Source organism: Pempheris klunzingeri, chromosome 7, assembly GCF_042242105.1.
Source record: "Pempheris klunzingeri isolate RE-2024b chromosome 7, fPemKlu1.hap1, whole genome shotgun sequence".
Taxonomy (NCBI): Eukaryota; Metazoa; Chordata; class Actinopteri; order Acropomatiformes; family Pempheridae; genus Pempheris; species Pempheris klunzingeri.
In genome coordinates, this window is record NC_092018.1 from 10,835,205 (window position 1) to 10,853,342 (window position 18,138).

At 41.4% G+C, this 18,138-nt stretch overlaps 1 protein-coding gene across 2 annotated transcripts; it reads left to right on the forward strand.

Moving 5' to 3' along the window:
* The first annotated feature begins 2,775 nt into the window (after positions 1-2,775).
* On the forward strand, positions 2,776-16,957 carry LOC139204027 (somatomedin-B and thrombospondin type-1 domain-containing protein). Of its 2 annotated transcripts, none has more exons than XM_070833971.1 (5): positions 2,776-3,245; positions 12,021-12,206; positions 12,680-12,770; positions 14,790-14,948; positions 15,472-16,957. In XM_070833971.1, the coding sequence occupies exons 1-5, from the start codon at positions 2,996-2,998 to the stop codon at positions 15,575-15,577; spliced, it is 792 nt and encodes a 263-aa protein (XP_070690072.1). In that variant the 5' UTR covers positions 2,776-2,995; the 3' UTR covers positions 15,578-16,957. The 2 variants fall into 2 exon arrangements, with proteins under 2 accessions (XP_070690072.1, XP_070690073.1); XM_070833972.1 differs by having other exon boundaries at positions 12,024-12,206.
* Positions 16,958-18,138: the final 1,181 nt, after the last annotated feature.

Here is an 18,138-nt window from a genome sequence, read left to right on the forward strand (position 1 = left end):
TGTGCTTAATGTAAAGTCTTTTGTGGTAGGGGAATTTCAAAACTCATTAAAACAAGCATCTGAAAACTTGAAAGCCTGCAGAATGGTTGTTTTTCTGTCCTCTCCCTCGTTTCTCTGTTGTTTTGCCCTTTTGGTTTCGACAGATCATGTTGGGACAAACCATGGGGGGCAGGTAGGGGAGCAATCAGACAGGGAACTCATTGTTCCAGTTTTGGCTGATGCTCATGTAGGGTGATTCAACTATCCATTGCTCTCTCACACGCTCACACACATACACACAAATTTCAAATCCCTGGCGGTTTGTTGTGAGAAGGAATGCACAGCCCACTGCAGAAGATGGGAGTGAGGAGGACAGTCTGTTGTGGATATTTTCACCTGAATGAGTAAGTGAGGAGATGCACAGAAACACTATTTGTGTGTGTGTATTAGTGGTGGAGGATGGACTCAGATCTTAGGTAAAAGTAGTAGTTCCACAGGGGAGATATATTCTCTTAGTAAAAGTACTCAAAACTGTCTTGAGTAAAATAACAACAGTATTCGCATCAAAATCTGCTTAAAGTACCAAAAACACTCATTGTGCAGATTTCGCCTAATTCAGAGTCAGATGTATATTATTTTATTGGATTATATTTACTGATGCCTTAATGTACATATCACTTTAATGTTTCAGGTGGTAAAGGTGGGATTAATTCTAACTATACTGCTGGTTAGTCTATAACAACATGTCAGGGGTATTAGTAACTGGTAATTGAAGCTTTAAAGTAAATGTAGTTGAGAAAAAAGTAAAATTTTGCTTCAAAAATGTAGTGGAGTAGAAGTCTAAAGTAGCATAAGTGCCTTTAAAAAGTACCGTATTTAGTTTCTTTTTTATCACTGATGTGTGTGAAGGTGTACGACAGTGAACCGCCAGAGTAACAGAAGTTACAGGAGAGAAACTGGACCGGCTGCATGAATTGTGACCTCAGAGACAACTTTAAGACATAAATACAGCACACGCCAAAAAGTTGATCTCAGACAGTAGGTGGAGCTATTGCCAGAGCCTCAAACCTCCCTCCCTGCTCCTCTGGCACACACACACACACACACACACACATACTCACACACACACACACAGTGATGAGAGAGGACTCTCCTCTCTTCATAGCTGTACAATAGGGCTTTATGAGAAGGGTCAAAGAACCTCCCATCCTCCCTTCATCCTAACATCATCACTCCCTCCTCCTCTCTGCTGCTGGAGAGAGCGTTGGTCAAAAATCACCAGAAAATCTCTCATCATTGTCACAGAAATTATCCACACAGCTCAGGCCTTGAAATCATGTTTAAACTTCAAAGATGAAAAGTGAAGTTTCGCTGTATTTCTGAGATGATCCAGTAGTGATTTCATGGCTCCACAACCTTTATTTTTCCTAGCAAATAGGCTAGAAATACTCAAAGTACATTGTCTTTATTTTCCTCCACTGTATTTTATAGAAGGAAACACTTTGATATGCTATGTCAGTGGTTCCTTAACATGAAGCAGCGTCTCCTTGTGACCTCACATCACAGATTATGGTCTTCATGTGGGCACGAGTTAAAAAAAAGAGTAATTTTTAAGTAAAAACCAAAACAAATGTATAACTAGAAAAAGTTTTTCACATATATCTCCTTTCTCCTACCTTCAATTCTGTTATAACCCATTAGATTTAATTTTTGGACCCTCAGGTATAGGACTCGCTGCTCTGTATTAAATCCCATTATCTTGTGGCTGTTTTTAGTTACTTAGCAAAAGTCCAACTTCCTACAGAGAACTCATATGTTTAAGTTTAAATGACCCACAGGCCTCTGAACAGCAATGAGACCAGCTAATCCTTATACTTGAATATAAGGATGGAATACTATCTATATTACTATATAGATACTATCAGTGCTATATTACTGATTAATGCATCAAACACAACATCGAAATTTTGTGCTGTTATTAGCTAATACAATCCAGTGTCAATCCAATGTTTTCCACTGACCTATTGATATTACTTTAACTGATGGAGGTTTTGAATCCTTTCCAACTGACAATAATGCTGATTTTCTCGTGTCTTTCTCATCCTGATGCGCTTTTACAGTGTCTCCTTTAGAGCCTCCATTCACTCAGACCCAGTGAAGGGTAAGTAATGTCATTGTTCTCCAGTCTTTCTCTCAAAAAGGGTGGGTGCTCTTAGTTCTGCGGGATGATGGAAGATCACTTTGTGGCTGCTGCTCGAAAAAACGACCTCTTCATTCTCAGTAGCTATTGGCAGACACTTTATTTTCCTGCAAATTTCACTTTTATTTACTGATTTGGAGATAAAGACGCTAAGCCGCTGTCCGTGGTGCTGAATTTGATTTTCTGATTGGAAGATAAACTGATCTGGACGGTTTAAAGCGTTTTCCACAGACGTCTTTTCACTTGAGAGCAGCAAATGTTTTGGATTGCTTAAAATGTTTTGGGTTCCAGCTTTGGAGCAGTCTCTATATAAAAAAAAAAAACCCATTAGGGCTTATTTTGTGTGGTTTGGGAGTGTTTCCCCAAAATGATTTTCATCTTACACGCATCTCAGCGGCTGATGTGGTTCAACACCCTCTGAGAGAATAACAAGACATTATGTTCTCATTTGTGAAGTTACAAATTGCGCAGCCAAGGGAGAGAGCAAGAGAGAGAGAGAGAGAGAGAGAGAGAAAGAGAGAGAGAGAGAGAGAGAGGAGGCTGGTACTGTAAGTCTTTTCTAATAACCAACAGTAGCTCTAAGGGGCGGTGTCCAACAAACGGATAGAGGAGAGCCGGTGCGCACACAGGCTGCACTTTTACGCATCAGTTGCTCGTGTTGGTGTCAGTGCCGAAGTTACCTCGGATGTGGATTCTCTGCAGAAAATACCACCAGAGTAACCTTTATCACATCCAGCTTTAAAACGCCATCCATAGTCAGAGCACACACCAGTGGAGTGTGCGTCAGTGTGAAGTGGACCAAGAAAAGTTTCCGTCATGGGAGCGCATGGATGGAGCTCAGTGCGTCTTGGGTTTGTCCTTTGTGGATATTTAGCGTTTTTCTGTGGAGAAATTGTTCCACAGGTTGAAGCGGGCTGCAGGGAGAGGGAGAACCCAAACTGCTGCACCGGCCGGAACAACGAATGTTTTGAATACACCAAGAGAAAGACTGTGTGCTACTGTGATACCTACTGTCAGAAAACCGGAGACTGCTGCGAGGACTATCAGCGTGTGTGCCAAATATCTGGTGAGTTGCTTGTTCTGAAATTCACTATCATGTAGAAATTGATGATGCCTTTAGACTTGAAAACTTGGGGAAAATAACACCTACGCTGTTTAGATTTGCGTGGATTCCAACTGTGTCCTGTCCAGTGATGGCTGTTGTTCTTTGTTGTCCAGTTTGAGCAGGAGATGGCTGGCATTGAGGTGACATGGAGACAGTGAGACATACTACACATAGCTGTCTCTAGTGCGCCCATTATGGCTGTTTGTTTTCAGTGACCAGACAGAGGTGACCATTTGTGCGGATCTGCTGTTTTCATGCTGTATGTTTCAGCAGCAGGTTGTTTGTAGGTGGTTTTTAAGTTTGTGGGGTTGACCCTTGACCATCAAACATACAAATTCCACAACCTGGCCATGACGTGGTTTGAAAGAGGAGTGAGTCCAGTTTACATTTGAAAAGTTATATTATAGTTATGGTGTCAAGGATTGCCAAGGATTGCTTGATTACAGTTTGAAAGCATCTTTACAACATGAGAATTTAAAAATTACTAATTCAAAATATTCAGCAAAATTACTAATCCAAAAGAAACAGCATCCCACATGTTATGAACTGCATGCAGCACACCTGTAGTTTATGCCAGTGCTGTTTTTGTAAGGGTTATTTCAATTCTGAAGTACTAGTTTTTTTGTAATTCAGCGAATTACATTACCAATTACAAGTATTGTCATGTAATTTGTATTCAATAACTCACTAATTACAAAGAAATTTGACCCAAGCATGTTAACATGGCAGTTTTCTCCTCAGCAAGGAAAGAATAAACTACACTTTAATCACAAGATTGAATTCATGGTATCCTTAAAATGTAAGTGTGGCTCACCTCTCCCATCCTCATCCTGGCTGCTGCTATATATGGACAAATGAGGGAATGGACACCATGGGAACAGACTGCCAAAGATGGTCAGGATTACAGTAGAGCCATGTCTGAGATGTGGCAGACAGGAACCACACTCTGACCTGCAACTGAGGCAACACTTACAGCATGTTGAAATCTCCCAAGTTCACGAGGAGTGATTATCTGTGTATAGATACACTCAGAATGTGACCCTCGTCTTAAGTGCACACTAACAAGCACCTGCAGGGTCAGTCAACAAGATCAGAGAGCACTTAAAATGCTGCAGAGATCCCTCTATTTAGGCACATTTAGTGTATACATAGTGAACCTTTGTTTGAGTGTTGTATGTGTGCTGTGATGTGAACAGGGCTGCGTCATCCAGACTTGAGTTAATTACTTATAAGTGTGTACAAAAGTGCCGTGATGGAAGCTGCAATACACTTTATCAGATTGCACTGTTTACTGCAAAGTTAACCAAGGACCACCTGTTATGACTGTTCAACTGAAATTAGCCATACAACTGCAGGTATTTTAAAAATTCAACTTACTTCAATACTTGTATGCTTTACGTCACAACTATCCTTTTGGAAGGCATATAGCTTCAGTTAATTTATGTTATTATGTATTTTTACAAATTGAGGATCCCTTAATTTCAATTAAATAAATTTAGAATTTCAGAAAAAATCATTTTGTCTATTGCACAGATTTTAAAGCTCTTTGATCCAAATTTGTGATTCGGGGTTATAAAATTAACTACTTGAACTTCATCTGTAGAAACTTTAAATTTGCTTGAGCCAAGTGATCCATTTCAGTAAGCGTCATTTCAGCTTCTATTTTGTGTAGAGTGGGGTTACTGACTGCAGACTCTTCTAATCAACTTACAGTTTCAACTGCATTATGTTAAGAAATATTTGTCTGTAATGTAAATTTAAGTGATTTCTATACCAGTAAACAGTCCAAAACACCAGCATAGCACTTTAAGTGCTGTGAAATCTGCACAAAAATTTAAAATACTGTGTTGATCTAACAGTGTCATGTCAAATAGGTAAGAATATTTCACACAGAGTTGTGTTTGTGCTTTTGAATTCAACTGGCAAGCTGTTTTAATTAGGTTAAAATAGATATATTGTAGGTGTGGCTCTTTCAGTAGCTATGAATCGACTCTGTAATGTAGCTAACAACAGGCTTGGCTACCAGCATCTAAAACTTACTACACATAGGAAGAAATATTGCAGTCTCAAATTTCTATTTGTGTTTTTTATCCACCGATCAGTCAAAGAGGCATGCACTGTAGAGACAGCATTTATCATCCAGCAGCCAGCTGAATGGAGTCCAGGCATCACTTGATCCATCCCATGTGCCTGCCAAGCTGAAACTTAACAGAATAAGCACAGGGAAGCACCTCAGGTCAGTGTTGAGTCATCACTGTACTGTTAAACAGCAGCTGGTCCCTCAGAGGTCAGCTAACGGCTGCCATGTGCATTGGTTCAGTCACGTGTCAGCTGAGGATCTTTAGAGCCGTGGACCTCATGTGTCGCTCTGACAGGTCAATCCTGATGTGACACCGTAAAACAGGCAGACGTCCCTCTGGGAATAGAATCACGCAGTGGTGCAAGGCAGGTGTTACAGGTTGGACAATGTTTCACTGTACAGAATATCTGGAAATCAAGACATGTCTGCTGAATATTTATGTGATAAGCCTACCAAACATATCCAAAGTGGAGAGATTTATTATCATAGTAAATTCTAAAAAATACTTATAGGATCGTGTGTTTTTGGTCTACATGTTTGAATCTGAACATGAAAATAATGTCAGCTTGGCCATGACCTATAAAGGCTGCGTGGATCAGTGAGCTCTGAGTGATGCTGAGAAAAGAACCGTGACTTCCTCCATCTGCAACCTGAGCATCTTTACAGTATAAACACTACATGCAGCTTGTGGCTTGGCTCAATTCCATCACAGTGCCCTGATGTTTTCCCAAACACATTACACTCAGAGTTTATCTGATCCCCATCCTGCAGCTCTGTAACGCATCAAGGAGTCTGTCTGTGTTCTGTCTGTCACAGTCTGTAATTTAGCTGTGTCACCTGTAGCCAAGCAAAGAGCTTTGAGTGGGCAACTCCAGGAGGACAGACTGGCAGGCTGTTTGCACCACTTGGACACAAACTCCTAAATCACCTTAGAGTATGATGTGGGTATCCCCAGAGATGTCTTTTAAATGAAGTATTTCTCAGGAATGTGTGTTCATTGTTGAGGATATTCCTGTGCACTTAATATCTAACTAAAAACAATTAAAGTCAGTGGTGAAATGTTTTGAGGAATCTTCCCTTCCTACAACACAGTAAAACATCTTAAAGTGAGGTGCCATGCATTTATGGGCCCATTTTGATTCCTCTTTTCCAACAAGGCAGTTCAAGAGCTTGTTACGAGCCGGTACCTAATCTGGAACTAGTTCTTCACATCTCAGAGCAGCATCAACACTTGGCTGGTCTAGAGCCAAGAACCACTTACATCACTTTGGCTCCACCAGCACCAACCCAGAAACAAAAATAGTTTTACATTGATTCAAAGGGAGTATCACTGTGGTTTGGAAAGTATAAAGTCTTTTGGCATCAGACTGGCAGAATGTGCCAATTACTGGAATGTTCTTGAGGTTTCATCAGGTTCACCCATCAAAATCAGATCCTGGATGAGGATCTTGGATAGAGTTGTCTGTTGGGGGTTCCTGCAGTTTAGGGGGCGATATGTAGCGAGTTCTAACTGTAGGTCTTGATTCTCGGTGGATGTTTTCCAGACTAATACCTAAGCTCACAAGGATTCTGTGTTTGTGAATTTTTCGCATTCTTTCAAATGAATTTACTGAAGTAGAGATTTAAATCTCTCAGGTTTTATTTCTAGTTCAGCTACAGAAAGATTATCAACCAATAAGCATCCATCTTTGTTAGTCTTCGCCTGGAAAGAGACCTTATTTTAAAACATTCAGGGAGAAATGCATCATGAAAGATGCAGAGAAGATACATATTTGTGAGCTGGTTTCAGTACATTGGAATTCAATACAGTCTCAACTGTTGCCTTTTCAATGAGGCAGATGAGACATTTCTGGTTGGATAAACTTTCTCTTTCGTCATCCTGCTAAGCTAAAGGTTGTTAACAGAACATCAGAAAATGAATGATACTGTATGTACAGTGCCAGAAATCCAAGTGGGGAGTTGCCTCCTGTTGTAGGAGTACCTGCGGTGCATCATACCATTTCCATGTCAACCTTACAGTAAGTCTTTAATTGCTCATTCCTCTTCGTGGGCTCCAGAGATGAAACTGGCCCACAGGGGGGATGGAAGTGGCAGCTCCTCTCCTCTCCTGCTGTGGTGTCTGGTAGTTCTCACTTCAGCAGGAAGACATATTGAAGCCTCTGCCTTAGATACACCAGTGGTTTGCTCATCATTCATCTGTGTCGTCCATGCAGGCACTTCTGCTTCTCTTCCTTTCCTGCATACACTGTCATACCATGATGTTTGCTTCTTTCCACCTACGTTCACTCCCTCCTTTTCTTCGTGCTTTCCACATGTTCTTTCTTTAACCTCTTTGAGTATGCAGCTGGGCTGAAACAGGCCAGCTGTTGTATTTTTTGGGACAAGCAGCTTACCGTCTAATTTCTCCTGGGGTTCACATACTGCACGTACAATGATAAATGCTCTTGGACGCAAATTTGATGACCCTCATCTGGTGTCTTTATGACCAGAAATCATTAAAGTTATTCCATTTTGATCTTGAAGTGTGTCAAAAGTTTCCACAGGGACATTTCTTTAATAGTATGTTGGTTGTAAGGAAAACTGTTGATGACCCACAGCAGGGTCATAAAGAGTTAACATGGCACCATTGTTTCTGGAAAGTAATGCTTCTTTAATTCACTGATGAGAGAATATTTTAAACAACCCTTCAAGAACAACTGCTTTGTCCATATACACAGTTTTACCCATGCTAGCGGCATGGCTGAAAAGAGAGATTGCTATGAATAGTTTTTTGTGGTCCTCAGAGAATGAACACTACTGACTTTGGTGATCCAACAGCTGTTCCTCTGGTGCCAGGTTGAAAAATGTGAGAAATTTGAGAGAACAGTTTTTGGATAGATTAACATCAAATTTGATAGTAACAATTATGTCTCTCTCAGGATGAATTGCAATCACTTTTGCTCTGCTGCCATCATCAGGCCAACCTGAGCTGTATTTCCTGTTCGGATTAGCAAATATTAACATGCTGATACATACATATTTACATAGTAAATACACCTGATTGGCATCAGTATGTTGTTATAATGAGATGTTAGCATTAGCATTTAGATTTGATATATATATCGCTTTGTTCCTCAAGTTGTTTTTATCTTGAACCTGAGCTGGTATGAACTCAAGCTTCCACACCAGAGTACCCACTTTTGTTGTTGCTTACATTCCTCAGATGTTGCCATAACTCTGGTAGTTATGATGTAAAGTTCACTTTGAAGGCAAGCAGGTAAACCCTCCCCTGACAAGCACAACTGTTTTGTCCCGCTTCTCATTTTTTGTTGATGTTTTGTTGTAGTTAGGAAGTGGACTGTTGAGAATTAAATATATTTCTTACGTGCTCCATGTCTTTAGTTATTATCATTATACCATAAAGTGTTGAGAGGCCATGCGATGCTTCTTCTCTGCCTCAGCTGTGTTTGGAATGAATCCTTTTAATTAGTTGGTTTGTTTGGCTCCTCTTTTCAAGTTGTCTAGAGGAAACATTTATGTGCTAACCTGTTATTAGGGCTCAGTCCCATGTCCTTCACACATATTAACAAGCTTATGGCTCTCCCTTGTGTTGCTGAACATTAGGCCAGTAAGACTTGTCTGATGGGACCAAGGCCCAGCTCTTTTCATGGGTGGGAGGTTGGCTGAGGATGTTTTGGGGTGCAATGGTCCTCCAGAGCAGCTGGACATCTGGGTCCCATCAGAGAGGAGATGGGGGTTGGACGGAGTGGGTGGGAGAGTGAAAATGAGGACCAAAAAAAGGAGACAGATGGGGGAGAAAGAACAAGCGTGAGTGTGGGGCAAAGTGATAAAGGGAGAAGAAGATAAAGCAAATTGGGCGGGCAGAGCTGATAACTCTTTTGTTATGAAACCCTAAAAAGGAAGCAGGATTCAGGGAGAGAGAAAGAGAAAGCACACGAATGGCAATCTGAAAAGCGAGATAGTGCACTATTATCTACTGTGGCAAGTGTGACTGGAGATTGGCTGACAAGTCGGGAACTAAAAGTGCTGATGTTGGATACACGTTGGTCAGTGGCTTGGTTCAGTTAGTGGTGCTTGTCTGAAGCTCAACTGCCAGGAAAACTAACGATGCTGCGACAGACTGTCCACACAAACACCTGTTGCTCCCCTCTATTTCCTTAAAAAGTATCATGTTTTAAAGCCTCTGAAAACTTGGTATGCAGTGCTTTGATCAGATTTAGTTGACAGTGACCACAAGAACCACCAACTGTTTGATTTTGATTGATTCAGATTTTAATTCATTCAGTTTGATGTTGCTAATTCCTAAATCCGGCATAAAAATATGTGACTTCACATTTTTCCGACTCAGCCCTGCTCACTCAAAACTGGTGAAAAGAGCACAGAGGAAAAAAAGAAATATAGATGATGTGAAATAACAAAAACTTAACTTAACTAAATTATGGCAGAATGGTGTGTGTTTATCTCGGATCTGTAGCTGGTGTTTCTGAGGTCACTATGACATTAGCCTTGTGCTCCAAAAGATTAGAGAATAGAGATCCAAGGTCAGTTGCAGATAAAACACCGTCTACGTTTAATTATAGAGGTTGTCTTTGAGGGGAAATTTTTAAGTGCTTGAAAACACTCTGTAAAAATATCAGCTGATAGACATGCTGACAACGAGTGCCATTTGTTTCCTGTATTGGGGGCAGAGGTCAGAGGTGGTGGCATGCTTCCCAAGTGGGGACTTTGTCATCAACAATGGGGCTGACAACAGTGGCTGTAAGCTCTGTGGGTCAGGCTGTGTCTGTCAGCAGGGTTATCATGTGGGTGGTGGGACTGTCGCACTGGTGGTACCAGAGGCGGAGTGGGGGACCACCACAGTTTGGTAATCGCCATCTGACCTCTGGTGGCTTGGGGCTAACAGGCTGAGACTCCCAGACAGGGCCTCAGTCCTGTTCGTGTGTATGTCGGTGTCGATCAGAGGGGTAATAGCCCTGTGTCCCCTTCGGGTGCGGGAACTCCCTGACCCTATCGGTTTTACTGCACACCCTCTGCAGTAAGACCTCAAATGCCCTGCTTGATCGTGTTTTTCCCACTGTGAGAAAGAAAAACAGCAACACAAAAACTGCCCCGTGAACGTCAGAGGATGTAAAGGAGGGAAGGAAAGGCGAGGAGACAGGAGTAAGGATAAGAAGAGGTGGAGGAGGCAAGAGTAGGAAGTTGATATGGTTGCTGTGTCTAATTCGATCACGCCCCTCGGTACACTCCCAAGAAAGTTCATGTCACTCTACAAGTCTAAACAGAGTAATGTGTATGTCTGTGTGTTTTAGGGTGATGACTGAAGGTGGAACAAGCCCAAGTGGGTGGGTTTAATCCAACAGAAGTTGTTTTGGATGTGTGTGTATGTGTGGTGTGTGTGTGTGTGTGTGATGATCTGGGAAAGGCGAGTGTCAGGTGGGCAGCACTAATGTGCAGGAATGCAGAGATTCCACAGTGGCTTTGTGGATCGGCTGTGTCACTGAGACAGCCGCCCCCCTCCAAAACCCCAACAGGACCATGGGAATGAACTGAACAGGCGGCACCTTGAAAGCTCTCTCTCTCTCTTTCTCCTGTTCACACACACACACACACACACACTTACTCACTTGCAGTATTGTACTGTGGGGTGAGTGTGTATTATAAAGACAGAGTTAGGAAGATTAGATGGCGAGGGAGGATTAGATGCAGTTATGGTATATTTATCCTCTCCCTCCCTATAATTTCACCAAGAACATCTAATAGCTTCAAGCTGTGTGCACCTGCTCTCATTGTATTCAACTTTTATTGCCTACAAAGAAGCTCCACACCAACTCCAGACTTTTTGAATTAAATATTCTGGTGTAATTTGTGTGTGAGAGTATGAGCGCCTTTCCACACATTTGTTTATGTGTTTATGGAGTAGGCACTTCCTCCCCAAAACAAGGCTGTTAAATGTCTGCTGCTATTAAATCTCTGTGTTGGACAGGGCTTGATTACTGCTGGAGACTCTTGGCTTTGATCAGAGCAGCCATCTAACTAATACAGCTTCCTCTTAGCCTGATGTAATTGGCTAAATCAGCCCACTGAAGGGGAAGCCTGATTACTGCTGCTGTTGCTGCAGTGTTTATATGGTGTTGTGCATTTGTGTGTGTGACAGTGTATGTGTGTGTGGGGTAGAGGGAAACCAAAGAGAACGGGAAGCAAAATTAGCCCCTTATTTAAATGGCTCCACACATATGACCTAGGTTGCAGACTTCCTGAGTCTGGGGTTTGGCTGATCTGACATTAGTAGATGGTAATGACCCAGTCACTCGTTTGCAGTGCACCTACCCAAGCAAATGCTCGTGGCAATATTATGCAATTCAATATCCACGTGTGTGTTGCAGCACAGACTTTCAACCATGCAGTTAGGCCTGACAGCAAAGATTAGGGGAAAGAACTACCTCTGGGGTAAAGATCAAATCATTTGTCAGCATTAGTGCATTTGTTGCCTTTAAAACTTCCTGAACTGACACTCATCTCACTTTCCCTAAATATGAGAAAACCTAAAGCATGATCTTATTTTTTTTTCTCATCCATATCTCACAACTTTTCCCCATCTTTGGATGTATGTTTATCCAAAACCCTCAGCTGATCACTCTGTCTCCGTGCTTCCCTAGCAGCCATTGACTGTGTGGTTGGATCATGGGGTCCCTGGTCATCGTGCACATCTCCATGTGGAGTTGGCAGCACAGAAAGGAGTCGCCAAGTGTCTGTTCCCCCTAGAAATGGAGGCACGCCCTGTCCTGACCTCAAACAGCGTCGAGGATGCTTTGGGAACAACGCCATATGCAGCACTGCGAAAGGTGAGAACATAACTGTTTCTACACGCCCCTACATGTATGCATTTGTGCACTGCTGCTCTGAACTCTGTTACATATTACATATGGTGTTTCAGTATTCTCTGGGGTATGTCTTGTAAAGATTTTTACTCTAATTAACATATTTGCACATCTGTTCTGAAGCCTTATCTCCAGCTGCACTATTTCAAGCTTCTCAGTTATGCACTTAGCTGTTGGATCACTTTTCCAGTAATAAAACACCAGAACACAGATAAACACTTTTACACTACAGTTGTAGATTTTCAAGGAAATCTTAATACCACTGCCTCTCACATGACTTTGATACACTGAGTCTTTCTGAGTCATGGGGGATGTGTTTATACCTCCTCTGACTTTTCAGCAATTAAAAAAATGCTTTACAGTGGAAACAAGAGCTTACCTGACATGATTGTTGCCCTTCTCATTTCCACTTTTTCATCCCCACACCTGACCTGTAGAGGTGGCAAAGATCCTGCCTGATTCTTTCAAGAGGAACTTCAAGGACCCTTGGAGGCGACCACACATGCTGATGAAGGAGGAGAAGGCCAGGTAAGGCCGCGATTATAAGACTGCAAACAAAGACACAGGACTACTCACTACTGACCCAGCCAGCCCACTTTTGTATTGCCGGCTTTCATGTGCAATTGGTGCAGACAGGGGGGCAATTACAGCTGAAATGTGTGAAGCGCAGAATAATCGTATGTCTTTTACAGAGACTGAGATTTTTTAGCTGCTGAGGAGTTAAACTTTGAAAATGCTATCGATGCATTTTGCATGAAATTTACTGGCTCAGTACTTCAAAAGCATGTTTGATCTTTAAAAGCACAACTCTTACTCATGACTAGAATTATGTGTTTTGCCAGCAATCATTTAATTGTAAGAAAACTTTCAGATGTTAGCTTCCTCATTCAGGCACAAACCTCTTTTGTTCCAGCGTCGAGCTCCAAATTTGCATTTTCTTTGATATAGTTGGATTTTTCCCCTCAGTTTTAACTCCAAAGGTCACTTTAAGAACATTGTGCTCCAAAAGATTAACAAGCAAAGACCAAGGCCAAGGTTGCCATAGCATGCAGAGCCTTGAAATTGCTTTGACTGTGTAACATGAACACTGTCATTAAATATTTGCATCATGAGCTGACCTTTACTGATAAGGCAACCATAATCCATGTAAAAGGTAAACCCTCCCTGCAAAGATGTCATCTTTGATCTGAGCTGATTGCAGATGTTCTCTGGGCAGGACAAATCAGAGACCAGGGAATAAAATCACGACAGCCCACAGCCTTTCACACTGATTAAAATGGACATCTGATACCTTTGTTTTGACTGAAATACAAAGCATCAGGGGATTAAAGGAACATAAATCATACCAAATGTGAGCCATTTAGCATGAAGGACACAGAGTTAGAGGGATTTCACACATCTGGTGCTCTGATGGGTCCCTGGTGTTTGCATGGAAATTGGAAATGAGGGGTTAAAATAACATGAAATGATGAAGGCTAGTTGTATTTGGATCTTTAGTTATATCTGCGACATTACTTGAATGATTAATATGGAGGTTGGAAATTGCCAGGTGGCTTTTATGCAGTTCTTACTTTATTGTAGAAACATAACAAATCTGCGCTAATAGGTGTGAAGGTACTGTGTGTTTTTACAGGACAGCATTTTTAATGGTGTGAACACGGATTTACAGCATTTGAGGTCAGGCTGTGCAGCATGAACAAGCTCAAGCCTAATTAAGGGAGGGGAAAAGTAAGGAAATCCCCCTTCAGCAATTATTCGTGTCATTTCAGCTGCATTTTAAAATAATTCCAAAGATATGCGTTAATAGAAATTGTTGATTGAATCCATCAAACACAAGTGATTATACTTTAATTTTTACTTTTCTCTACTCCCTCTATCTTGCTCATTCACTCCATTTTATTCATGTTTGCTTGTTTGCTTGGTAGCAAAACCTTTCGGTAGCAAAGTCAGACCTGAATAATAATATTGCATGAGCTCCAATGTTGTGGACAAAGTCTTCAAGACTCATTGTGAGAAAAAAAAAGCTTCATGTAGCTTCATGTTATCTTTGACAAACCACCCCAGTGGGGATGGTGTTGTGTCACAGTTGACTGAATCAGAGACAAAATAAATAGTGCAGAAGTTCATGTGCCTGCCAGAGAACACAACAAGCAGAAAAACAAGACTTTATTATTGTTTCCAGTGCACAGAGTGAGCTGTGTTGATATTAGGATACTGCAGGTGACTATGACACTGCTGGATCACCTTGGAGTAAATCTCTTATCAGGACATTTGATTTGTCTTTTGTCTTGTTATAACTTTGCTTTCATCAATCAGGCCACGTTGGATTGGTTTTCACTCCTGATCCACTGCAAGGGTGTGTCTGTATTTTCTACTGGACGTTTTCCATTTGCGTTCTTTGTTGTTGATGCTCCTGTTTAGCTCTCACAGGACTACGTCTATAGGTTTTTGAGCCCATTTATTGTTGCCAGATTTAAGAATCTAATGTAAGTGAAACATTATTTCTGACCCCTCCTTTCTCTCCCTATCTTTACTCTGTGCTTGCAGTTACTGTGTGTATCTGCGGCTGAAACAGGCCAGCGCAGCGTGTAAACTCAAACTGTGGAGCGCTCAGCTGGTGAGAGAGAGGCTGGTCTGTGCTGAGTGTCAGAGTGACGCCATGTCGAAGTCAGACCGCTGTGGAGGCGATGGCCTAGAGAGCACCAGGTAAACCAAATGACTAACAGAAAACCAAAGATATGTTCATCCATCACGCACCTTACAGCTTTGAGTTAAGGGAATTGGGCATATGTGGCTTTTAATGTATCTTAGCCTTTGCCATCTGCAGACCGGTATAACTAGAAAGCAACAGAGAATGACCAATTCATTTTCACCTCAACTACTAAGTGTAAAGCCCATGAACAAGACACTATACTGTATATTTTATGGACGCAGCTAAATTAATTGATATCAATGGGATCAAGTATTCTGGAGTGAATAATTTCGACAACCTGAAGTGGCTTTTTAACCCCTTCTGGGTATTAATGTAAAATATTGCAAATAAAGTGTAGAATTCAACATCCTCTGCATCAGTTTTCACCTAGACTGTTATTTCTACAAATCCAAATTTATGCCATCGGAATAATTTGAAATATGCTATGATCACACAAATTCCACAGTACATGTATTTTGATAACACAAATGTAAAATGCTTCATGTTTCGCGCCTGACACGGTCCTTTTCTTCCCAGAACTTTCTGGGCAGCAGCTTCAGTCCCGGGCTGTCATGGTTCCTGGGTGCGAGAGTCGTCTTCTGAGGGCTGCCGGTGTCCTCCCTACTCTTTGCTCTTTGTGTGAGCCAATATGCAAACCCCAGATATCCATATGCAGGGACAAGACTTCCCTCAACACCTTGCCAGCCAAGCCAGACCCCTCCAATCCAAATTACTGGATGGGTAACTCAAGGAGATCAGCAGCATCCTGCCACTTTTTCCTTTTCACCTCATGCTCTGTACTGTATACACTATTACTAAGCACACAGAAATTCTTGCATTTAACTTCAAATTTTACAGCCACATTATGTACTTATTTTCCTCCAAAGCACAGCAACATCTATATGCCTTTTTACCTCTGAATCTTTGCTATCTACCTCCATCAATGCAAATGCATTTGTTAATGCATAATGTATAAATATATAAATATATTATTTTGCTTTATACATTTTCTACTTTTGATTGTTTATGTGTTATGTATATGTGTCTATATAGCTACACGTATTTGTATTCAACAGTTCAAACACCAATCAGCCGTTGCTGCACCCAGTTTAAGCGCCAATCCAAAGGGTCCTAAATCTAATCCTGCTGGTTGGAGATGCTGAAAACTGGTTCATCCAAATTGTATCCATTACTAGAGTCATCAAGTCAATATATCTGTGTTTTGCAGTTTTGTTCCTGTTATTATTTCCTTTCAACAAAAACATCTATACCAGCAAGTCAAACTGAATATCAGGTATTGATTCTCAGGTGCTGAGATTTGTGTCGTTGTCTCCCATCAAGCTTCTTCTTTCATGTCTGCCTCTTCTGATGGTCAGTCACTGATGTTTTTAGTAGTTTAAAATGACTCATAGCTGAAATCAGTCCCTCTTGTTTTGACCTAATGTTGTTGGAGAGGAAAAAGAGCCATTTAAGAGAATTTCCCTGTGGTTCTCTCTATCCTCTGTGTCCAAGACTGTAAAGAATTGCTTCATACTTTTGTTTTCTTACACTCTCTGCCTTACTTAGACATGACCTATCACCTTCACAGGGGAGTCTTATCAGCAAAGAATCATCCAATATAACCATCACATGCAGCTATGTTACTCCTATTTCATTAATTAACAGAACCCCCCCACAGCTCCATCATCTGCAGTTGTTGTTCTTCTCTGCCCTTGTTGCCTTTATGGACTTTCTGTTTTCTTGAAAAAAAACAACAGCTGCAGATTAATCACAGCGTTACCTTCTCGACTTAAAAACAAGAGTCAGTCAACTACATCAATATGCCCTCCCACATCTCTTGTACTGCTGGTTTAAGAGGAGGAAAAGTGGAGTCTCAGTAAAGAACTGTTCTCTCTGGAAACCTGTGACTTTCTCTTTCTCTCCCATGTCTGTGTCTGTGTTTGTGTGTTTATTTATTATAAAACAAGTGATGATTTTATTAGTGCAGCACAGCATACTCTGTACACTGTCCATTAGTGAAAATAAACAACTATACTGTCTTCTTTGCCCCTCTTGTCATAATTATGTAATCTGAGTATTTCATTGCATTTTAGCTTCCAGATTAAGCAACACTTGGAACAGTTTTTCTTACACAGACCACCATTAGCATTTTTAACCTCTTCCCTCTGCAATTACTACTACGAGCACAACGCTGCTAAGTATATCCCTCAGCTTGACTGGTGTTTAAATGCAACACTTCGCAGTTAAAAGAAGCGTGCCGTTAAGCATATGTGACTAAATGTATCCATCAACATAGTTTTGTTGCATTCCTGGCATTTTTTGTCCCTGTGGTGTAAACGAGATGACAAAAAGCAAAATGTCAACGAATGTGTATAATCATGTTTTCGTGCTACATTCTCCTAAAATTTGGGGTTTGTGTTTGTGATGTAACTGCCAAAGATGATGTGTGGAAAGGCTAAACATGAGGCCTGATATACTGGACAATTTACATCATCTGAAAAACATCTGTCACTTGCATTTTTTTGGTTTTTCACAGCAACTCTGGACAAAGAATAATACAGTTATTATTATTCACATTATTCACTGTACAGTATGGAACTTCATCACAAGCAGGGGTGTAAACAGGAAGGCAGTGAGACTTATCACTTATTTAGGCTTTAAGTTGCAAAATCTTAAAGGAAATGTATTCTCTTTATAAATGAAGAGTATTTTTGTCTGTTTGCTAAATGTTACAGCAATCATGGCACAGATCACAAGCATGTCTGAGAGGGCTCTGTGAAAAACGAGACAACCCAAGATGTAACAAATCAACACTTCCCGCATTAGTCCACTCAGAAAGATTGATACTCCTGGTTACTTTGATGTGATCTCAGAGAAACTTGAACTTCACCTGCTCCATTAATCTCTCCAGCTGCCCTGCCTTCTTTCTCTGCTCTCCTCCCTCCCTCCTCCCTCACACCAGCTCCCTACCAAACTCCCCTCCGTCAGCACAACTCTTTATTTTCTCTTACTACAACAGTGGCAATAGAGTGCTGTCAGCCTGTCAGTCCATCCCCTCTGAAGCAGGCTTTACCCCCCTGGCTGCCCTGCCTCTGCTGCTAACCCGCTTTCCAAAGGGCAGGAAGGCCCATCTCTGGCCCAGTGCCTGATGGGCTCCGACAGCAGTGTGTTCTGGGATTACGTTCGCTGAAAAGGGGGGCATTC

What these genes read in the sequence shown, in the direction of transcription:
- LOC139204027 (XM_070833971.1), top strand. Translation starts at nt 2,996, where the DNA reads ATGGGAGCGCATGGATGGAGCTCAGTGCGTCTTGGGTTTGTCCTTTGT. An exon ending in GCGTGTGTGCCAAATATCTG is followed by an intron (nt 3,246 to 12,020) that starts GTGAGTTGCTTG and finishes GTGCTTCCCTAG; the next exon opens with CAGCCATTGACTGTGTGGTT. An exon ending in CATATGCAGCACTGCGAAAG is followed by an intron (nt 12,207 to 12,679) that starts GTGAGAACATAA and finishes CCTGACCTGTAG; the next exon opens with AGGTGGCAAAGATCCTGCCT.